Source organism: Phacochoerus africanus, chromosome 14 (assembly GCF_016906955.1).
Source record: "Phacochoerus africanus isolate WHEZ1 chromosome 14, ROS_Pafr_v1, whole genome shotgun sequence".
NCBI classification, from domain to species: Eukaryota; Metazoa; Chordata; class Mammalia; order Artiodactyla; family Suidae; genus Phacochoerus; species Phacochoerus africanus.
In genome coordinates this window covers 18727215-18749379 of record NC_062557.1, presented here as the reverse complement: position 1 = coordinate 18749379, position 22165 = coordinate 18727215, and the positions used below count along the sequence as shown (strand labels likewise).

General features: G+C 60.6%; 1 protein-coding gene across 6 annotated transcripts; it reads left to right on the top strand.

Moving 5' to 3' along the window:
• The first annotated feature begins 343 nt into the window (after nucleotides 1-343).
• ADAM11 (ADAM metallopeptidase domain 11) lies at nucleotides 344-22075 on the top strand. 6 transcript variants are annotated; one of them, XM_047758156.1, is made up of 27 exons: nucleotides 344-476; nucleotides 959-1134; nucleotides 10036-10112; nucleotides 10279-10345; nucleotides 11594-11679; nucleotides 11765-11840; nucleotides 12258-12324; nucleotides 12393-12460; nucleotides 12831-12905; nucleotides 12985-13056; nucleotides 13253-13419; nucleotides 14432-14516; nucleotides 14637-14727; nucleotides 14852-14903; nucleotides 15404-15503; nucleotides 15580-15651; nucleotides 15743-15835; nucleotides 16219-16299; nucleotides 16781-16831; nucleotides 16923-16986; nucleotides 17211-17310; nucleotides 17782-17901; nucleotides 17991-18159; nucleotides 18249-18363; nucleotides 18449-18539; nucleotides 19407-19424; nucleotides 19941-22075. In XM_047758156.1, exons 1-27 carry the CDS (start codon nucleotides 407-409, stop codon nucleotides 19954-19956), a joined length of 2319 nt encoding a protein of 772 aa, XP_047614112.1. In that variant the 5' UTR covers nucleotides 344-406; the 3' UTR covers nucleotides 19957-22075. The 6 variants fall into 6 exon arrangements, with proteins under 6 accessions (XP_047614112.1, XP_047614113.1, XP_047614111.1 ...); XM_047758157.1 differs by lacking the exon at nucleotides 18249-18363; XM_047758155.1 differs by lacking the exon at nucleotides 19941-22075 and having other exon boundaries at nucleotides 19407-19569.
• The last annotated feature ends 90 nt before the right edge of the window (nucleotides 22076-22165 follow it).

Sequence of the window (22165 nt, the reverse complement as noted above, 5' to 3'; positions counted from 1 at the left end):
GCGGGAAGGCAGCTCCCGGGCGGCGCCTCTTTTGTCCTCCCGTCGCGGCGGCCCCGGCCCTGCCAGGCTGGGGAGGGGGGGGCCCGCGGGGGGCGGGGGCGGGGGCGGGCCCTCGGCTCACGTGCTCGCCGCTCCGCTCTTAACCCGGCCCGCCGCCCCGCCGGGATGGCCGCGGCCGGAGCGCGCTGAGCCGGGCGCCCTCCCCGCCGCCGCTGCCGCCGCCGCCGCCGCCGCCACCGCCGCCGCCGGCCCGCGCCCCCCGCCTGCCCGGCCGCCCCCCGCCCGGCCGCCCGGCGCCCCCCGCCCGCGGCTCCCGCAGCCCGCGCCTCCCCGCCCGCCCCTCCTCCCGCCCGCGCCGCGCCGCTCGCCGCCGCAGCTCCCGGACCCGGAGGATTATGAGCGAGCCATGAGGCGGCTGCGGGGCTGGGCGATCGCGGCGCTGCTGCTGCTGCTGCTGCCGCTGCTCCCCCTGCCCGGTGAGTGACCCCCGCCCGGCCCGGCCCGGCCCGGCCCGGCCCGGCGCCCCCTCCCTGCCCCCGCCCCGGGTTTTGCGGCGGTTTCTGCTGCAGCCACATTTTCCTGCAGTGCTCGGGGTGACAGCCGGTCCAGAGCGCGGGAGGGCGGGGGGCGGGGGAGGAGGGAGGACGCGTGCACCCACCTGTCCCCATCTGGCCCGCCCCACCGCGGCCAGCCCCCTGCCGCCGGCCGGTGGACTCTGCAGGTTTCTGCGGCTTGGAGGTGGGGGGGCAGTCGTGACGGTCGGGCCGGAGTGCAGCTCCGGCCCCCTCCCCATCGAGCTCTTCCCTCCTCAGCAGGGCAGCAGATCCTCCCACCCAGTCCTCCCAGGGCTCCAGGAGCCACCTCAGAGTGGGGGATGGGGCGAGCCGTACCCACTCCTTCCCCAAGTCTCTTGCCCCACGGGGGGCCTCTGTCTGCAGCTATGGCCTTTTCTCCCCAGGTCTGGGGACCCGGGGTCCTGCCGGAGCTCTGCGCTGGCGGCTCTCTCCCCAGCTGGGGGGCCCGGAAGCCCCGGAGGTCACAGAGCCCAGCCGTCTGGTGGGGGGGAGCTCCGGGGGAGAGGTCCCAAAGCAGCAGTTGGACACCAGGGTCCGTCAGGAGCCTCCAGGAGGCCCGGTGAGTGGGGTCCGGCGGTGAGGCCAGGGGGCTGGAGCAGGCCTTAGAGTCCAGGGGAGACCTGGGTCAGGCAGGGTTCCAGTTCCTCCTCAACAGCTGGCTCCTGCAGCTTCCCCTTGTGTGCAACGGGCTGCCAAGCGAGTGCTGGAGCCCACTAGTGGGCGCACCCACCTGCCCTGCTCCAGGCCCCCTCCCATCAGGGTGGGGATCCCCTGCCCTCAGCGGACCCGAAGGCCGAGGGCTCTATCCAGCCTTGGTCACACCTCTCCTGCCAGAGCAAGCGGTTCCCCCTGGGATGGGACTTGAGGAGGGCAATGGGGAGCGGGGAGAAGCAGCGAAGAGCCCAGAGAGGGCTCAGGGCCCCGGAGTTCCCACCACGGCCACCCTCAGTGGACTTTGGGGGAACAGCTCTGTGCTTGCTCCTGCCTCAGTTTCCCCCGGTGCGCTAACAGAATCATTCTCCTTCCTGTGCTCGCTGAGGGTGGGGCCACGGGAGAGGGTTCGAGGCCCCAGGCTCATCCACACACGCCAACGGCGCTCACCCCCTGTCCCTTTCAGCTGCCAGGCCCCTCCTGCCTCCCTGAGGAAGATTAGGAACGAAGGAGATTAATTGCAATTAATAATTAATTAATATCATGTGAATAATAATCACCCAGATGGAATATTCATTCAGAACGCCTCGGCTCTCCAGGAGCTCCAAGCTGAAAGTTAGCCAGGCCAAGGGGGGTGGCGAGGGCGGGATGGCGAAGGCCTGGCAGAAACAGGAGGTGGAGAGGAGAGACAGTGGCGGGGGTACACCCGAGGTCCGTGAAGTTTGGGCAGCTGGGAGTGGTGGGAGGTAAACTGGGCCGGGCAGAGGGAGGAAGGAGGGAAACGGAGGCTAACATTATGGACATCTGTCAGACTGGCATCTGGCCCTGCCTAATGTACTTGGTTAAAAGCCCTTAGGGGGGGTGGAGGGGGGTGGGGGGTGCAGGGGACGGATTCTCGGGAAATGGAATGGAGCAGGAAGCCGGCATGCATAATAGATGGACCATCAGTCAAGGGCAGTGCAGGAGGGGGGAGGGGTGGTTAATGGTCCCGAGCCGGCGGGCCTGGTGACGATGGGGGGGAGGGGAAGGAGGTGGGGGCTACCTGTAGGGCCTGCCCAGGCTTCCTGGCAGGTGGTAGATGGGCAGTAGGGATGGGGTGCCCTGGGTGGGTTCGGCCCTTAGCCTGGTTTTCTTCCCTGGCGCCCCGCTACCTGTGAACTCTGCGCCCAAGGCTGTGTTGGCTGGAAGTGGCTGCTGGGAGTCCACCCAGGCTGGTGCTTTAGGAGAGGCCCCGACGACGAGGATGGGTCAGAGGACAGGGATGAGGGAGAGCTGGGGGCCAGGGAGGGGTGAAGTGTGGGTGCGCCTGCAGCTTGGTCCTTCCCGAAGGGAGAGAGCTGGGGCAGGATTTTGAGGTACGGTGGTGCCTGCCGGCGACTGTGGGGAGGTCAGGGTGGGTGCGTTTGGACTGGATGGCTGGAGTCTGCAGAGGATGGGGGTGGGGGGTGGGGGTGTCTCGGGGTGTCGTTCTGCTGGGTGACCGGGTGGCACGTTTGCATGCGTGACATGTGTGGGTGGCCAGGTCTGAATAAGCCCAACAGGGTGTCTGGGGGTGGGAGTGGAGGGTTCTGTGGCTCTGTGGGACAGGGCTCCCCTCCAATGGGCATCTCCATGGGACTGAGCCTTCCCTGGGACCTCACTGCAGCCTCCCCAGGGGACTAACGCGTCACCTGCCTTGTCTGTACCTCGGTTTCCCCTGAGGAGGCATTCTCACGACCCTGTAAAGCAGGTAACTTTTGTTGGCTCATTTTTCAGATGTGCAAACTGCAGCTCAGAGAGGTGAAGTAACTGGCCCAAAGTCAAGGAGATCTTAATCAGTGGAGTCATTTTCTCCAAGACCAGGGCACTCCCCACTGTGCTGTCCCACCTCGGGCGCTCTCTGGATTTTGGCACAGCGGGCACTCCCCAACCCCATCCAGCCCAAGGTGGAAGAGGAGCAAGGGAGACTCAACAGACATGTGCAGAGGCTTCTCCCCTGCCCGGAAGGAGGCCCCTCTACCTCCCCCTGGGCGTTCCTCCCTGGAGCACTTAAGGCCTCAGAACCTCAATGGCTGATGGTGGAGCCAGTGCAGCCTTGAACCCAACATCCCCACAGGAAGGGCCCCACCCTGCCGCTGGGAGGCTTTGTTCTAAGATACCCCCGCACTGCTTTAGGAGCTCAGGCCGAGCAAAGTGTTGGGCCAGCAGCAGGATCTCCATCTGCCGTGGGTCACGTGGCAAGTTTGGGGGCACGCGCTGGCCGCAGGGCTGGGGTGACAGGGCCCATGCTAACCTGCTCTGGCCCCGGGCTTGTCCCAGCACCTAGCACGGAGCCCTAGTTTGCGGATCCCTCAAATCAGGATGATGAGAGCATGCGTCTCAGACCACCCAGTGCCAGGAGGCCGTGATGGGAAAGGAGTCCTGGCTTTCGCGAGGGGGCCTGGGGGAGAGGGCAGCTGGCCAGGAAGGGACTAGAAGCTAGAGAAGTTGCCATTTACTGGGCCCTCAGTGGAGCAGGAATTCTTCTCTTTTTCTGTGTTACTGATTTTTTTTTTATCCTCAGTGCAACTCCAGGAGGTGAGGCTATTATTATTCCTGTTTCACAGATGGGGAAAACAGGCACAGAGAGGTGAAGTAACTGCTGCAGGTCACACAGCCCTTAAATAGCGTGGTCAAGACTGATGCCTAGAACAGCCCTCTTAGCCAGTGCACACTGGCCTCGTGTTTAGGGATACAGCGAAGAGGGGCACGGGGGACTCAGCCCTCTTTGCCACGACTCTCAACACTCACTTCTGCCCAGTTTAGAAGCAGGCTGGGCCTGAGAGATGGGGAAGCTTCTGGAAGTGCAGAAACCTGTGATCACAGGGAGCCTGCAGCTGGCAGATAAGGTGGCAGAACAAGCAGGGCCACAGTGTACAGTTGGACTGGTTGTTCACTGCACAAGCATGCCTGGGCCAGTGGGCTGAATGATGTCAGAGAGCTCATGGGGCTGCGTGTGTTCTGAGGGGATTCTTGTTCTAATCCACACAAAGCTGCTGTGTGGGTTGTGCCTGCTGCTGGGAAACCCAGACTCCTTCAGAACCACGGAGAGGGTGGGATGTGGGAAAGGGAACAGGTGGATGGAGGGACCCGGGCCCAGGAGTCAGACCCACATCCCAGCCAGCTGGGGGAGGGACCTCAGTCACTGGGCTGAGCTCCTGTGAGAGCTGCCCAGGCCAGCATTTGCTGGCAACGCCACCTGGAAGCCCTCGACTGAGGGCGTGTGCTGCGGTGTTTGTATTTTCTTGATGTCAGGGGGTGGGGGGCAATTAGGCAAGGCTCGGTCCCCAGCCCTTGCAAGATGGCAGGCACAGGCAGGGAGTCACAGGGTCTGGGCCTGGAGCCCAGTGCCCCACTAGGGCCAAGGCCTTGCTGTGGTTTCTGCGGCTAAGGTCACAGCTCTGCCCTAGGATCAGAGGCAGGAAGGGTTCTTGGGAGGGGGCTGGGGGCTGGAAGCCAAGGCTAGGATCTGCACTGGGCTCAGCTTGCTCCAGGGAGGGCTGTGAACACCACCTGCCATGGACTTGAGCAGAGGGAGACTTCACGCAGGAAGCCCAGCTGCTGTTTGAAAGGCCGCACCCAGTAGCTTTGGGGCGGGGCAGCCTCCGTGGGTCCCGGCTTCACTGCTTCTGACCGAGTGACCTGGGCGAGCCTCTGAAGCCTTCTGACCTTCACATTCCCCATCCGTGACACGGGGGTAGGTCTCCACCCGCTCAGGCTGCTGCCAGCATTTGAGGAGATGGGTGTCAGGTGTCCTGCCAGGATCCAGCAAGAGCAGATGTTCAGCATCTGTGAGGCCCACTCTCCCTCCTGAGGGAGGCAGTGGGTAGGTGTGGCATGGAACTGGGTATCAGAAACCGGAGCCAAGGCCTTTGGGGGTTACCTGTCAGGCTCTGGGCAGGTCGCAGTGGGGGCGGGGGAGGGGAGCAACGAGGCAGGCGTCTTGAGTCCGCCCCAGCCAGACTCTGGCCTGTGGGCTTGGCCTCGCATCAGCACCCTTCCTGGCTGCCTAGAGGGACCCAGCTGCCCAGTGTCTGTCCCCAGAGGGACAAATGACCCTGTAAGGAAGTGACTCTGTCCTCAGGAATTTAGGTCAAATCCCATTATCAGAAATTCATCCAACTGTTCTATCGGGGACTTCCGCTGTCCTGCTGATACATGGAGCCTCAGCACATCTTGGGGGACCCGGGGTGGGGTGGGGGATTTCTCCCAAGTGGTCCCCCCAGCTTCTCTGGCTCCTCTCCATCTGCCGCCAGCAGCCCAAATGGTTTATCCAGTTCCTCAAGACCCCGTTCAGGGGAGTTCCCATCATGGCTCAGAGGTTAACAAACCAGACTAGTATCCATGAGGACGTGGGTTCGATCCCTGGCCTCGCTCAGTGGGTTAAGGATCCGGTGTTGCCCTGAGCTGTGGTGTAGGTCGCAGACAAGGCCCAGATCCCATGGTGCTGTGGCTGTGCGTAGGCCTGTAGCTGCAGCTCTGATTTGACCCTTAGCCTGGGAACTCCACGTGCCATGGGTGCAGCCCTAAAAAGACAAAAAAAGAAGGGCTTTCATTTAACCCTCATGACAACGAGGAGACTGAGGGTAAGCAGCTCACTCGGGCCTCCTGATGCCTCTCCATTAATGTGTTGAATCCCCAGGCAGGAGAAGGGCAGGTGTAGCCTGCGCCCCAGGGGACTAAAGGCCACCTGTGTGAAGAGGTGAATCAGTGACCGAAGAAACTGACATGGCTGAGAGCCAGGAATGGAGAGGCGCCAACGCCCTGCGGGGTGGGAGGGTGCAGGCTTTGTGGATGAGGCTGTGGCCCGAGATGGAGGTTCGGGAGGAGGGGTTCAGGGTGACTGTTTGAGGGGAAGCTCCTGGATGTTCGAATTTTCTGGGCCATTTGGGAACCCGAAGGATCTTTGGTTCCCCCTTCCCGAGACAGTGGTTCTGGAGGTCCATGGTGGAGCCTTGGCACCTGTATTTGTGATTCTGGGATTTCAGTGCCTCCTGGCCTCTGCCCTCATATCTGGTGGGGGCCAGCAGGTGCCTGGAGCAAGGACTGGCTGGTGACAGGGAAGCCTTGGGGAAGGCAAAGTCACCGCAGCCAGGTGGCCACAGCGGCCTTGAGAGGCAGAAAGTCCAGCCCGAGGGTGAGCCTTGACCCAGCTCCTCCCCAGCGTGGCCCTGGGCCAGTCACCTCCAAGTGTCTCTCCCGGAGCCTCGGCCTGGCGTTTAGAAAATGAGCACCAGACGGCCTGGGCCAGTTGAGGTCAAGTGAGCCTGAGCACCTGAGAGCTGATGGCCCGGGGACAGAAGGCAAGCGCAGGGCACAGGGTGGAGACCCGGGCGGCCTGTCACCAGCAGCAGTACAGAGGAGGGCAGCAGTCGGGATAGCAGGTGCTCCCCAGGGAGGGACTGAGGGCTCACGGGAGAGGTCAGGGTCTGGACAGGGCAGGAGGCGAGCCCGGTCAGAGCGGTTGGGCTTTGTCAGAGCGCAGGCAGAAAGCTTGGCTGTGTGTGTGTGTGTGTGTGTGTGTGTGTGTGTGTGTGTGTGTGTTGGGCGTGGGGACTTACGATTCGAATGCCAGCAGGAGCCCCCTCCCCGGGCACCTGGGGTACAGAGATCCCAGGGACTGAGGTGGATTTGCCTGATCTTTCTCTTCCTGCAGACAGAGGGTGTCCCCTTGTGTCCCCTGCTTTAGCCCAGGCAAACCTGCCCTGCCATCAGCTTTCCCTCGTCTTCCTCCCGGGCCTGCGTCCCAGCCCCAGCAGCTGTCCTCACACTGCCCAGTCGCTGCTCTTACCCGGCCTGAGCTGCGTCTTGCTGGGGAACCATTAGGCCTTGCTAGGGAGGGAGGGGGATGTGGCCTTGGCAGGTGGCAGGAAGTGGGGGGGACAGAGAGGACCTGGTGTCTGCTCCCCACCAGTCCGGGCCTTCCCCTGAGTCGGGGTCACCTTGGTCCGCACAGAGAGAAGCCAGAGGGGTTAGCTCGCTGACCTCCTGAGTGGAAGCGATTCTGCAAGCCCCAGAGTTGGCTCTTCCAGCATCCCCCAGGCCCCGGACAACCCCTGCGGTGCTAGCCAGCCTCACAGCCTTGCCCTGGGCTGGGCTTACCCTTTCCACGGGGAAGAGCTGAGACTCAGACAGGTTGCCGGATCATCCCCGAGGCTGCCAGCCTGAGAGGATGGGATCAAGGCAAGGGGCCTGGCCAGGCTGCTCCCCCGGGTGGCCAGTGTGGGGGCAGGCATAGAGGCTTGTCAGTGAGGGGGCAGAATGAACAAGCGGGCGCAGACCCGAGGGCAGGGGAGGGCAGGGATGGTCCAGACCAAGGTATCAGGGACAGAGCTAGCCGGGGCAGGGGGAGAGCGGAGACGTCTGGGCCAAGGTGGGGAGAGGGAAGCAGTGACTCCTTGTCCTTGACTTTCTATTTCAAGTGTGATCGATGCTCTAGGGGCTCGGGATGGAGCTGGGAGCCTCGGGCAGCCCGGGACAGAGTGAGTCAGGGCCCTTGGGGCTCAGACGGCTGCCTAGCCAGGCTCTGACCTTGCACCCCGCCTCACCCTGTCTCCGAGGGCCCCTCACGGCCTTTGTGGTTGAAGCTGATTCCCAAGGCTTGAATCCCAACTCCACCACTTCTTGCCGGATGATCTTGGCCTCAAAGCCAAGTTAGTTAGCTGCTCTCTGCCTCAGTTTCCCCATATGTCAGATGAGGATAACAGTAGCCTCTATCCTGCTGGGTTTTTGTGAAGATCAAATATGATAAGATTTGTGAAGTATTTAGAACAGTGCCTGGCACATACTGAGCACTCAGTGAAAGTTAGAAATCTAGGAGGCTGGGAGTTCCCGTTGTGGCGCGACGGAAATGAATCCGACAAGTATCCATGAGGGTGGGGGTTCGATCCCTGGCCTCGCTCAGTGGGTCAGGGATCCCAGCAGTGCTGTGAGCTGTGGTGTAGGTTGTGGATGTGGCTGGGATCCCGCATTGCTGTGGCTGTGGTGTAGGCCAGCAGCTGTAGCTCCGATTGGACCCTTAGCCTGGGAACTTCTATGTGCCATGGGTGTGGCCCTAAAAGGAAAAAAAAAAAAAAAGAAAGAAAAAGAAAGAAATCTAGGTGGTTGATCAGGATGCCTGCCAGCACCAGGCTATGGGATTTTTGAGACATTGTGGCTCCCCTCTGTCCTGTAGCCTGCTCCCCTCAAAAGAAAGGCAGCCAACAAACTTCCTCTCATGTGCACAGCCAGTGGTGGGACCCTCATGTGGGGATATGGATTTCGTTCTTAAATGAACTGTGGCTCAGCGGTAACGAACCTGACTATTATCCATGAAGATCTGGGTTCCATCCCTGGCCCCGATCAGTGGGTTAAGGATTTGGCGTTGTCTTGAGCCACGGTGTAGGTTGTAGACACGGCTCAGATCTGGCATTGCTGGGGCTACAGCTCCAACTCCAATTTGACCCCTAGCCTGGAAACTTCCATATGCCACAGGTGCGGTCCTAAAAAGAAAAGAAAAAAATGAATAGAAGAAGGCTCCAGTTCCTTTTAGGCCCTTCCTGTGCTTCGAGATCTTTTCTTTCTTTCTTTTTTTTTTTCTTTTTAGGGCCTCACCCTTGGCATACCAAGTTCCCAGGCTGGGGTTGAATCGGAGCTGCAGCTGCCATCCTATGCCACAGCCACAGCAACGCAGGCTTTGAGCCGCATCTGTGGATCCTTAACCCACTGAGTGAGGCCAGGGATCAAAACTTGACTTTCATGGATCCCAGTCAGGTTCATTTCCGCTGAGCCACAATGGGAACTCCAGCTTCAAGATCTTTTGTAAGACCTGAGGCTTGGGGTAGAGACCCAGAAGCCGAGAAGGTGGACTCCCTGTCAGCCCAGAGACCCTCTTGCTCCTTCTTCCCTTGGGGTCGCTTTCCCTCCAGGCACAGTAGCTTCAGGTCTGGAGTCACTACCCCCCCCCCGCCCCCCGTGGTAGCTGGGCACCCAGGTCCGGGAGGGCAGCCATCTTGGTCAGGCCTGGTATGTTGCCATGACCACCGGGAGCCTCCCAGCCCCGCTCCAAAGGCCCCTCTGAAAAATTTATCAGGAAAACTTCCGTGTTTAAAAATTAACCATGGGATTGAAATATTAAAGATGAGCTGCTTTGGGCGAGGCAGAGGGCAATGGACTTGGGGATAGAGGAGCCAAGTTCTTCCTGTCAGGACGGCGTCTGCCTATCACCCCAGCTTCCAGGGGCCCTGCACCCAACTCTAACCCATTCCATCCCTGTCTGCAGTGTGCGTATGAAGCCTCCTCCATACATCAAGGCTGGAGCCAGGGTAGGGGGACAGGAAGGGAGGGGCCTGCTTCAGCAGGTCCAGGTCACAGTGCACCCCATCTCCTGCTTGGCCCTTTCCCATGATACCTCTAGGGGCCTCCCTTTAGTCCACCTGGGGGTGTGGGTGGCCCTGCCAGCAGGGGCGGGCCTGGCATGAAGCAGTGGGCAGGCCGAGCTGCCCCTCTCCACCCCACAGACAGGGCACCCAGGAGGCACCCACACCAGAGAGGGTGAGCTGGCACCAGAGAGCAGGGAGGCCTGGGCCAGGGGTGCACACTTCTGCCCCTCTCCCAGGACAGGAGCAGGGTCTTGGAGGAAGACGAGCTTGTGTAAAGCCTCTTCCCCCCAAACCAATGGTCCCCACAGCTGCTGGGGCTGGGCCATCCCCTCCCAGGGCTACTCCCTGTACTGGGGTTTCCCCCACCCCCCAAGTCCCGCCGTCCAGTCTCCCCAGGTGACTCTGCTTCTGCCTTCCCCCTTTCCTCCTAGCCCGTCCACCTGGCCCAGGTGAGCTTTGTTATCCCAGCCTTCAACTCGAACTTCACGCTGGACCTGGAGTTGAACCAGTGAGTGTGGCCTTGAGTCTGGGGGAGGGCAGCGGGCAGCCAGCAAGGCATGGTCGGGGGCGCTGGGGGCCCGGGCAGGGGCCTGGGTCTGAGCTGGGGCAGGACCCCTGCAGGACCAGCCCCACTGGGACCCCCTCCTTCCTCCTGCCCGCTCTGTCTGTTTCAGTCACCTTCTTTCTTCACAATACGTGGAACGCCACTTCAGCCGGGAGGGGACAACCCAGCACAGCACCGTGAGTGCCTTTGGAAAGGGACAAGGAGGTGGAATCAAGGGACAGGTGGCCAGTGGAGATGGGGTCCGGGGTATACTCCACGGCCAGGATGGAGTGGAGTCAGGGTGGCCCCGTGCTCCCCTTGCTCAGCTCCAGAGGGCTGACCCCCCCTGTGGGCCTCTCTGCCAGTGTGGACCCCACCCCTGCTCCAGGCCCAGGCTCCTCTGGGAGGGAGAAGTTGGGGAAATGCCTCTTGCTCAGCATCGAGACCCCGGGAATTCCTGGCTGCCTGGGACCCCAGGGTCCCAGCCTGGGAGGCCCAGGGGCCTGAGCAAAGATGAATGAGTGTCTATAAATAGCCTCGGCCCTCCCCCTCCAGCCTGTTCAGTAACTGGAGCACAAGTAATTCTGCAGGAAGCAGAGGGGAGGGGGGCGCCGGTCCCCTGTAACCCCTGAACCCAGCCAGGAGGACACACGCTGCTCACACTTCCTCAGCAGAAGTGTGTCCAGGGGTGGCCCACGGGGCAGTAGCATCTCTGAACACACCATGTGAAATGGTGCTTGGTGTGTGTTGGGGGTGAGTCCGTAGCTTTCATCTGATCAAGTGAACAATCCACGGGAAGTGCTTAGAACACTGCCTGGGAGTTCCCATCGTGGCCCAGTGGAAACGAATCTGAGCAGGAACCATGAGGTTGCGGGTTCGATCCCTGGCCTCGCTCAGTGGGTTAAGGATCCGGTGTTGCCGTGAGCTGTGGTGTAGGTCGCAGACGCAGCTCAGATCTGGTGTTGCTGTAGCTGTGCTGTAGGCCAGCAGCTGTAGCTTCAATTGGACCCCTAGCCTGGGAACCTCCATATGTCGTGGGTATGGCCCTAAAAAGAAAAAAAATAAAGTAGATAAAAATAAAAACTAAATAAATAAATAAATGGAACACTGCCTGGCACACATCAGGTGTCACATGAACGTCACTGTTCTTCTCAAAGGGGTCTGTGATCCCTGTACCAGCCCCAACTCATGGTTAAGAGCCACTGATTCGTCCAACATTGTCATGTTGTAGGGGAAGTAAAGGAGGCCCAGAGAGGGCTAGGAACTTGCCCAGGGTGAAACAGCAAATTAGGAGCACAGCCAGAGTCAAGGCAGGGTCCAGGTCCCCAGATGTACCCAGGGACCGCAGCCACCTGCCCACAGGGCAGCTTCAGCAGCCCTCACACTTTCTTCTGCCTTCATGCCGGGAGGCGGGGCACGTTCACTTACCCTTTCTGTTCCTCCAGGGGACTGGCGACCACTGCTACTACCAGGGGAAGCTCCGAGGGAACCCCCACTCCTTTGCGGCCCTGTCCACCTGCCAGGGGCTGCAGTGAGTATGGGGAGGGCTGGGTGGCTGGCACAAGCCTCCAGCCTGGCCCTGGGGATGGTGGGGAGCCACGTTTCTCTTGCTGCAGTGGGGTCTTCTCTGATGGGAACTTCACCTACATCGTGGAGCCCCGAGAGATGGCTGGGCCTCGGGAACCTCCCCAGGTGAGCCCCTCACGGTCCCCTCTTTCAGCCCTGCCCCGATCAGAGCATCCCAGTGGCTGTCACCCTAGTGGCCTTTGCTGCTTCCTCCTCCTCCTGCCTCGGTAACCTCAGCCTCACTGCCCTCCACGGTGACCCCAGCTCTCGTTCCCTCCCCGTGTGCCCCCAGCTCCAATGTCCCCTCTGTCCCCTGAGTAACCTCCCCTCGGGCTCCAGTGTCCTTTGCCCCTGTCTCTCAGGGCACCCCCAGTTCTTGAGCCCGGAATCTGAGCATCTGGGAGATCAGATCCGACATGGGAGCTCTGGCCAGTTCTGGGTCACCCTGGGGTGGGGTGGGGGAAGGGCTGGAGCTGTCCCCCGCAACTGGGCTCAGAGGAGACCTGATCAGCCTCCCCAAGAACTAATTTGCCCTCGTTGCAGGGACCCCTTCCCCACCTCATTTACCGGACCCCTCTCCTCCCAGCTCCCCTCGGATGCAGGGAACCAGGTAAGGGAGGGAAGGTGGGGTGAGGGAGGGGGCCGGCCGTGCCCCCCTCACCTGCACCCTTCCCCCAGGCTGCCTGTTTGCTGCCCCTGCCCACCCTGCTCCTCCCAACCGGCCGAGGCTGAGAAGGAAAAGGCAGGTACGGGGGCCCGCACAGACCTCCGGCTGCAAAGACCTCAGGCTGGGGTCCTGAGCAGGAGGACATCCCCATCTGTGGGCGGGGCAAAGGAGGGCCCAGACTGATGAGGCTGGAGGCCAGGGGCCCACCTCTGGGAGGAATCCCCCCCACCCCGTTCCCTAACACTGTTGTCTATACACATCCCCTTGGTGGGTAAACTGAGGCTGCCTGCCCTCGTGCAGAAGCTGGATGGGCCCCCCACCCCATCCCAGGGGAGCTGGCACTGGCCCTGGCTGGAGTACAGTCCGCCCCCCCCCCCCGAGTCTGCCCATGGCTTGGTCATGATGCCAGGTTTGGTGGGGACTGATTCCAAGTGCCCACCCACTCCCAGGTCCGTCGGGGGCACCCTACAGTGCACAGTGAGACCAAGTATGTGGAGCTGATCGTGATCAACGACCACCAGCTGGTAGGTTCCCAGGCTGGGCGTGGCCTTGGCAGGAGGGTCCGAAGCAGCCTTGCCCTCCACCCACTGTCCCCTCTCCCAGTTTGAGCAGATGCGACAGTCGGTGGTCCTCACCAGCAACTTTGCCAAGTCCGTGGTGAACCTGGCAGACGTGGTGAGCAGCCCTCCCTTCTCGTCCCTCTCCTTTCGCCCCCCCACACGGTACACATCCTTGGGGTGAGCTCTCAAGGGCACCATCAGCCTCTGACCCCCACTTCCTAGAGGGACAGATTGAGACCCCGCCCCCAGCCCTGTTCCCCCACATCCACTCCCACCCTCCAGCCCTCTCCTCATTTCCCCTCCTGGCCCAGATGTACAAAGAGCAGCTCAACACCCGCATCGTGCTGGTTGCCATGGAAACGTGGGCAGATGGGGACAAGATCCAGGTACAGGACGACCTCCTGGAGACCCTGGCCCGGCTCATGGTCTACCGGCGGGAGGGCCTGCCTGAGCCCAGTGATGCCACCCACCTCTTCTCGTGAGTCCCCCATCCCATGGACCCGGCCAGCCTCTGCTGGTTGCTGTAGTGCACAGTTCCTAAACATGGCTCTGGGCCAGCTGCTCTTGCAGGGCGTGGGGTGTGGACTGCCCTTGTGCCTGCCCCCAGCCCCTTGCAACAGTGGCTGGGCATTTCCCCTGCATCTTAGGTGGATGGCACTTTTCCCTACCCAGCATGGTCTTCCTCCACCCATCACTTCCCATTCATGCCCTCTTCCCCTTTCAAATGGTCCCAGCATCCCTTCCTCAGGGACCTGAAGCCCTGGCAGGGGGAAAAAAATCTGATAAGATGTCCCTGCAATAGAGGATAAGCAATGAGATCCTGCTGTATAGCACAGGGAACTATATCTAATCACTTGTGATGGAACATGATGAAGGATAATGTGAAAAAAAAGAATGTATACAGATGTTTAGCCAGGCCACTTTGCTGCACAGCAGAAATTGACAGAACATTGTAAATCAACTATAATAAAAAAATTGATTAGGAGTTCCCATTGTGGCTCAGTGGTAAAGAACCCAACTAGGATCCATGAGGACGTGGGTTCTATCCCTGGCCTCACTCAGTGGGTTAAAGATCCGACATTACTGTGAGCTGTGGTGTAGGTCACCGATGCGGCTTGGATCTGGCGTTGCTGTGGCTGTGGTGTAGGCCGGCAGCTGTACCTCCGATTGGACCCTTAGCCTGGGAACTTCCATATGCTGCTGCTGCTACTGTGGCCTTAAAATTTTTTAATTTCTTAAAAAGTTACCCTACCAAAAAAAAAGGTCCTTGCAATAGAGATGGTCTGTTAGGAACCCTTCATTTGACTTATGAGCCCAAAGAAGGGAAGGAGCTTGCCTGGGGTCACACAGGCTGACATGGAGGGCAGTGCTTACCCGCCCCCCCCCATGGAGGGGCTCCAGTGTGGGAGCTCATCTGTCTCCCCATCAGAGCCCCCCAGGGCCACCCCTGGAAAGGCAGCAGGATTTCCTGACAACCCTCTCCCTTCCAGGGGCAGGACTTTCCAGAGCACCAGCAGCGGGGCTGCCTACGTGGGGGGCATCTGCTCACTGTCCAGGGGTGGGGGTGTGAACGAGGTGAGCAGTGTGGGGGCGTGGCTGGGGTGGGGGTGGAAGGAGAGGGGCTTCGATGGGCATGAGCCGGGTGCCTCTTGGAGGCATGTAGACATCTTTGTGCTCCATCTTCCTCACCCCAAGTATGACAACATGGGGGCCATGGCGGTGACGCTGGCCCAGACGCTGGGGCAGAACCTGGGCATGATGTGGAATAAACACCGGAGCTCAGCAGGTATCAGTGAAGACCCCATGCCCAGCCCAGACCCACACCCAACTACTCTAGAAGTGAAGAGGGTGCCCATGGGAGGGGGGCAGCCCTTCATCCTCCCTTTAAATTCACCTGGCTCGCCTCTCAGGGGACTGCAAATGTCCGGACAACTGGCTGGGTTGCATCATGGAGGACACTGGGTGAGTTCCTGGGGACAAACTGGGGGAGAGTCTTGGGCGGGAGGAGTCCCAGAGTGAGCATTGGGTAACATCCTGGACCCGAGGTCCTCAGAAGACCCAGCTCTGGAGACTACTCAGAATTCCAAGAAGCGCAGTTGTCTGCGGACACTGCGCAGGGAAGCGGATTCCTCAGCCGGACGCCTAAACTGTCCGGGCTGCAGTGCGCACTGTCGCCACTGGGCGACGCCAAAGCCTCGTTTGGAGGCACCTTCGCTCCTTGGCGCACAGACCTCCCACTAGAGTCCGGAGGTTTCCCGGAGACCGCTGAAGCGGCGTCCCCCCTCTCGTTCCCCCTTGAGGGGCAGGCAAGAGGATTTTCGTGCGGTGTCCAGGCACGTAGATCTTCAGCCTCCTGGAGTCAGTGACTGAATCCCCCGGTGCACCCCATTCCCAATCTTGAGAAGGGGCGAAAGAATGGACTGGCAGGGATTCAGCGGCATGGTCCTCTCATCTCTGCCTAGGTTCTACCTGCCCCGCAAGTTCTCGCGCTGCAGCATCGACGAGTACAACCAGTTTCTGCAAGAGGGCGGCGGGAGCTGCCTCTTCAACAAGCCTCTCAAGGTACCAGGGCGGGAAACGTGGGAGCAGGGCTTGGGCAGGCCCCTGGCCAGACTCCTAACACCCTTTCCCGGTCCAGCTCCTGGACCCGCCTGAGTGCGGGAACGGCTTCGTGGAGGCGGGGGAGGAGTGCGACTGCGGCTCGGTGCAAGTACGAGACTGGTGCGGGGGCCGCGGGGGTGAGTGCGAGGGAGGGTCTGAGTGAGTAGGGTCAGGACTCGTCTTCTTCCGGCGTCTCTCAGGAGTGCAGCCGCTCGGGCGGGAACTGTTGCAAGAAATGCACCCTGACTCACGACGCCATGTGCAGCGATGGGCTCTGCTGTCGCCGCTGCAAGGTGAGAGGGACCAGACGCCGGGGGAGCGGGGAGGCGCGGCGGCGGTGAGACGGGGAGGGACTGGGCTGCAGACATCCAGATAAGGGGCGGGACATAGGGAGGAGGAGCCGCTGGCGGTCGAGCAAATACGTAGGGACGAAGAAAGCACCAATGGGGAAGGAGAAGGGCGGGGCGTGTGGACCCCGCCGTTCTGTTGAAGGCGGGGCCACGAGGAGAGGGGCGGGGCAACTGCTGAGAAGTGGCGGGAGGGGCGGGACCGTAAGCTGGCCTGAGGGGCGGTGCTGGGTGGGCCGGGTTCTGGCTGAGGCGCCGACCAGGAGATAGGCAAGCGCCGGGTTGTTTGCTGGTTCTTGCTTGAGCCCAGCGGTACATCCCTTCCCTAGTACGAGCCGCGGGGTGTGTCTTGTCGAGAGGCCGTGAACGAGTGCGACATCGCGGAGACCTGCACCGGAGACTCGAGCCAGGTCCGCCCGGCCTGGCCACCCTGCAGAGCCCCAGGCGAGGCAATCACTATCTCTATCGGTTTGGCTCTGCTGGGCAACTTGTTCCCGCCCCTCCATTCCGCTGCTGGCGTCGCTTCCTCTGATCAGCCTCAGTTTCTCATTTGAGAAAGGGGTTCTTCAGGGCGTCTAGCTTTGCTCCTCCAATCATTAAAGCAGTATTTATAATCTGGCTGGCGTTCAGGTGCTTGGCCTGGTTCCTGGTGTGTGCTAGGGATCACGGTGGATAATAATATCATTTTAACATCTAAGTCCTTATTACATGCCAGGCATTTAGAACTCCCAGCCCTGTGAAGTAGGTGCAGGGAACTGAGGGAGACTAGAGAGGCTTTGGGACCTGCCAATCCATACCTCTTGTCCTTGACCCTTTGGCACCCTTCATTCCTCCCTGGGGCAGATCTCAGTCCTGGGGCAGCACTACTCAGTCCAGCCCCTCTCTCCGCAGTGTCCCCCTAACCTCCACAAGCTGGATGGCTACTACTGTGACCATGAACAGGTATGATGGGGTGGAGCTCCTCTCCCTCTGGGTCTCTGGTTCAGTGCAGTCTCTTATGCTTAGTGACTGTCTCTTGTTTCCTGTCTCTCAGGGCCGCTGCTATGGAGGTCGCTGCAAAACCCGGGACCGGCAATGCCAGGCCCTTTGGGGCCATGGTGAGTCTGGCTGGAGATAGAAGAGGGGACTCTGGAGGACCTAGAGTTGAGAGGCTGGAGAGGGGGCGGGCTCTGGCTGAAACGCCTTCCACCGGATGTGTGGCTTCTTAGAATCTCAGGGACCCAGGTGGACTGTGGGTCCGGTCAGTGTTGGAGGTGTGGGCCTGAGGTCCCCGGTGGGTTCTGGAGTGGGTGGGGTGATGCCTGGCATTATCTCCCTACAGTGGCTGCTGATCGCTTCTGCTACGAGAAACTGAATGTGGAGGGGACAGAGCGTGGGAACTGTGGCCGTAAGGGGTCAGGCTGGGTCCAGTGCAATAAACAGTGAGTAATCCAAGCTCCAGGCTGGGCCTCCCCCGCTTTGGGGCTGGGGCTCTGGGGCTGGGGAAGGTTTTTTCAGAGATGAGGCAGCTTGTGAGTCCCAATGGGAAGACTATGTGAAAAATCAGGGATGGCGTTCCCATCGTGTCTCAGTGGAGATGAATCTGACTAGTATCCATGAGGACGCAGGTTCGATCCCTGGCCTTGCTCAATGGGTTAAGGATCGGGCATTGCCATGAGCTATGGTGTAGGTTGCAGACGTGGGTTGGATCTGGCATCGCTGTGGCCGTGGTGTTGGCTGGAAGCTACAGCTCTGATTCGACCCCTAGCCTGGAAACCTCCATGTGCCATGGGTGCGGCCCTAAAAAAAAAAAAGAAAAGAAAAATCAGGGGCTAGGAAGAGGGCAGCTAGGAGGTCAGTAGTTGGGCCTGAGTTCAGACTTGGGGCCCGCTGTCTCCACACTCCCCCAACAGGGACGTGCTCTGTGGCTTCCTCCTCTGTGTCAACATCTCTGGAGCTCCTCGCCTGGGGGACCTAGGGGGAGACATCAGCAGTGTCACTTTCTACCACCAGGGCAAGGAGCTGGACTGCAGGTGGGGACTGAGACCGTGGTTGGGGAGGGGAGCTTGCCCTGTGGTGGAGTGTGGGGCAAGGGCAGAGGCTGGTTGTGCCATTTCTCCAGGGGTGGCCATGTGCAGCTGGCTGATGGCTCAGACCTGAGCTACGTGGAGGACGGCACAGCCTGCGGGCCCAACATGCTGTGCCTGGACCATCGCTGCCTGCCAGCCTCTGCCTTCAACTTCAGCACCTGCCCGGGCAGTGGGGACCGTCGGATCTGCTCCCACCATGGGGTGGGTACCTGGAGGCCGGGGATCATGGGAGGGGCTGACAAGAGGGAACAGGGCCCTGCTCACCTCTGCTAGCCCCGCCCCATCTCTAGGTCTGCAGCAACGAAGGGAAATGCATCTGTCAGCCAGACTGGACAGGCAAAGACTGCAGTATCCACAACCCCCTGCCCACGTCTCCACCCACGGGGGAGACAGAGAGATATAAGGGTGAGGTGGAGCTGACCGGGGTGGGGCTCTCTCCTTCCTGTTCTCCATGCCTGTCCAGCCAACCAAGCCCTGCCCTCTTCCCCAGGTCCCAGCGGCACCAACATCATCATTGGCTCCATCGCCGGGGCTGTCCTGGTTGCAGCCATCGTCCTGGGCGGCACGGGCTGGGGATTTAAGTAAGACACACACACGCCCCCGACACCCCCTGGCATCCTCAGGGTTATGGGAACCCCAGGCTACTGGAGTCGAGGGGGCCTCCCTGGGAGGTCCGCTAAACCAGAGATCACGCTTCCCAGGCCAAGCCAGCCCACAGGGTCTTGTTTTAACATTTTTTAAAAAAATAATTGCTCAGATTTAAAAAAACTAGATCTTACATTAAGAATCTGGATTTCCAGAGTTCCCACTGTGGCTCAGCGGTGAATGAACCCAACTAGCATCCATGAGGCTGTGGGTTCAGTCCCTGGCCTCGCTCAATGAGCCGTTGTGTAGGTTGCATACACGGCTTGGATCCCACGTTGCTGTGGCTGTGGTGTAGGCCAGCAGCTACAGCTCCGATTCTGCCTTCAGCCTGGGAACTTCCCTGTTGCAGGTGCAGCCCTAAAAAGAGAAAAATAAAAAAAGAAAGAATCCGGATATTTCTAGCTTGGTCGCAGAGTGGAGCTGAGCAGGATCTGCCCGAGTCCTCAGTCCCCAGGCCCCACACGGCTCACCGTGTTTCTACGGACATCAGAGTCTGGGGCCCTTGAGCTGGGCTAAGCCCTCAATGTACAAAGCAGGGTCCTGAGGCCAAGGGTCATGCAGTGAGTTAGTTGCAGTCGGGACTCAAACCCAGGACCCAACTTTGGTAGGGCTTCCTGGTAGTGCTCCTTGGGCCTGTCATTAGCGTCTAAGTCCCAACACCCCCACCCACCCACCCTGTCCCCCGCCAGCCCATCTCTGGGGGAGGGGTCTCCCGGGAGCCGGAAGGCCCCTCCCTGGGAGAAAGGGAAGGTCACAGGCTCCTTCCTTTTCCTTTCTCTGCGTCCTCGCCTTGGCTCCTGAAGAAACATCCGCCGGGGAAGGTACGACCCGACCCAGCAGGGGGCAGTGTGACGCCGGCCACGTCATCCCTCCCGCTGTCCCTGTCTCCTCCATCTCATTCGTCACCTCGCATTCTGTCGATGGGGAGCTGGGGCTGATTCCCCCACCCTTGCTGTCACCGCTGTCACTACAGGGGTGGGAGAACCGCGCTCCGGGAAGAGAGTCCTCAACTCGCCCCCTGCCTCCTCCCCCCCTCGGGCCTTGGTCCTTGAACTCCTGCCCTTCCTACGGCCAGAGCACCGCTGGCTGTGAGGACCCTGGAGCTGTCCCCCTGCCCCCTCGCAGCCCCGGTCCCCCGGGAAGGGAACCTACCTCTGCGTCCCATCTGTTTTGTCTTTCATGTCACCGCTGTCTGACCTCCCGCCAGATCCCCTCCCTGGCCAGCCTGTGACTTGCCACCTCCAGGGCCCAGCACTGACTTCCAGGGGCCTGGCTCGGGGGGCTATCCCTCTGAGCCCTGCCTCACACCCTCTCCTGATGCCCCCTCTCCGTTCCAGGTCCGGAGGGGCCTAAGTGCCACCCCCTCCCTCCGAGCCTGGCGCACCCGCCGTCTCTGCCCTGAACCAGGAGGCTGCCCCCAACCCAGCCACGGAGGGAGGCACCATGCAAATGTCTTCCGGGCCCAGCCCTTCAACTCCTGGCCCCACAGGGGTCTGGGGCCGGGTTGCGGCCCTGCCCTCACACCACCAGGGTGGACCAGGCCTGGAGGGCAGTTCCCCCATGGTCCCCCACCCCACCTCATGCGGCTTTGGCCTTGTCCACCAACCCTCCCTGTGTGAATGTAGCTTCCATCATCATGGATTGCCACAGCTCAAGTCGGGCAGGGGGAGGGCTAGAGGGGTGCCCCCGTGGGGCAGGCAGCCACCAGTGGATGTGGCTTGGGATGACCCCCTTCTCAAAACCAGGCACTGGGACCAGGCAGCTGGAGCCCAGGGGGAGGGGGCTGCCATCTACATTTTTTTTTTTTTACTGCAGCTCAACTAATGAATGTAACTTTGGGGGTGCTGGGGCCAGTTGTGGGGGTGTTTTGACATTTGAAGGGGGAACTGGAGGAGCTGAGGCCCGGCCATCCCTCGGGGCTCCCCACCCCACCCCAGGGATGGTCACACCTGGAATTTTCTCACCGGAGGAACACAGGCGTCCCCAAGCCAGCAGGGGCCTGGCCTCCCTACTTGCCCCCTCCGCCCAGCCCTGCTGAGCTTGGAGAGAAGTCGAGTGCTGATTCAAACCAAAGCTGCCTGTTCCGTGCCCAAGGCCTATGCTGTGGGCACGGCGACCACACGTCCCAGATTGTCTTCAATTCCAAAATGACCATCCTGCTGTCCCTGCCAAGACACGTGTATGGGGGGGCGGTCCTAGAAAATATAGTCCCTGAAATAACATGGCACCTTCCCCCTTTCAAGAAGGGTGATTCTGGGGCTGACTCAGGGTTTAGGTGGCCCCTGCTTGGCCTGAAGGTCCCAGGCTGGGCTGTCTCCCCAGGGAGTGCTCTCCCAAGGAGGGGAGGCCAGGGGTGGCCCAGTGCCTGGAGGGTTAGAGGCTCTGTCCGTGCTGTGCAAGTGGAGGTAGGAAAAGGCAGGTCTCGTGTTTGATCCTCAGCTTCTAGAAAAGTCCTCAAGGCCCTGTCCAACCCATTCTGCTCTGTAACCCCCGTCCAGGGCCGAGTAGTTTACACTTGTTTTCCCCATTAGTCTCCGATCCCTGTTGCAGGCCAGCCTGAGGCTGAGGCCAGGCAGAATCCCTCAGTTCCCCTGCAAACCCACCCCTGCCTGTGGCCTCGCCTCACGACTGCTCACCTGGGACAGAGAAGCTCTGGCTCCTTTGACTCTGAAAAACAGCATGAGGAGGCGAGTTGGGAGTCAAGCTACCTTCTGGATGAAAGCCACCAGATGAACGGAGCCCCTCTTCCCAGGGATACCCCAACCCAGACTCAGCAGGGGTTTCTGACTAGCCCAGGGCCTCGGAGCTTCCCATCTCAGTCCCTCTGGAGTAACTTTGAGAAGGAACCCGGGAAGAAATAGCTCTCCTGTTTACCTGTCCCACCCATCAAGGCAAACTGAGGACTGAGACCCTCTGACAACCTTTAAGTAGCCAGATGTGGCTGCAGTGGGGTCCTTGATACTGAGCTCCAGCTGGCACTGCCTAAGCAAGGGGGGTGGGCAGGGTACCCCACTGGCCAGTCCTGCCCCACCAGCCACATAGGCTGAGGCAGGGGCAGGAGGCTGAGGACTGAATTTTGCACTATTGATGTGGTACCATAAGGCCTCCTCTGGTGGTAAACACAGGCACATGGGTGGCGATGCATCTGGCACAAGCATTTGGATCCACATCTCCGCACAAGTGTGAATACCTCTGCACACACGGGACCTGTCTGTGTGTGCGTGCACATGGGGGTGGGGATGTGGAGAAGGCAATACTTCCAGTAACCAGTCCACCTTGCTCCCACTGTCTGCATCCTCCTGGCCCACCCTGGCAGTGCCCAGGGAGGAACAAAGGCTGCACTGACCCGGGCCTGGAACTGGCTCCATACAGCATCCTGTAAATATGTCATCTGGGGCTCGGGGGGCGGGGGGAGGCAGGACAGGACCATCAATTAAAGATCATGTCGGGGCTTCCATGGAGCTCACACCAACTTGTGTCTCTCTGTAAATGACCCCACCGTGTCCCGGGACGCTTCCTTGTCCTCCTTGGCCCTGGAGGGAGTGTGAGGACTGGGCACTGA

What these genes read in the sequence shown, in the direction of transcription:
- ADAM11 (XM_047758154.1), top strand. Translation starts at nt 407, where the DNA reads ATGAGGCGGCTGCGGGGCTGGGCGATCGCGGCGCTGCTGCTGCTGCTG. An exon ending in CTGGACCTGGAGTTGAACCA is followed by an intron (nt 10,113 to 10,278) that starts GTGAGTGTGGCC and finishes TGTCTGTTTCAG; the next exon opens with TCACCTTCTTTCTTCACAAT. An exon ending in TCTTCAACAAGCCTCTCAAG is followed by an intron (nt 15,504 to 15,579) that starts GTACCAGGGCGG and finishes TTCCCGGTCCAG; the next exon opens with CTCCTGGACCCGCCTGAGTG.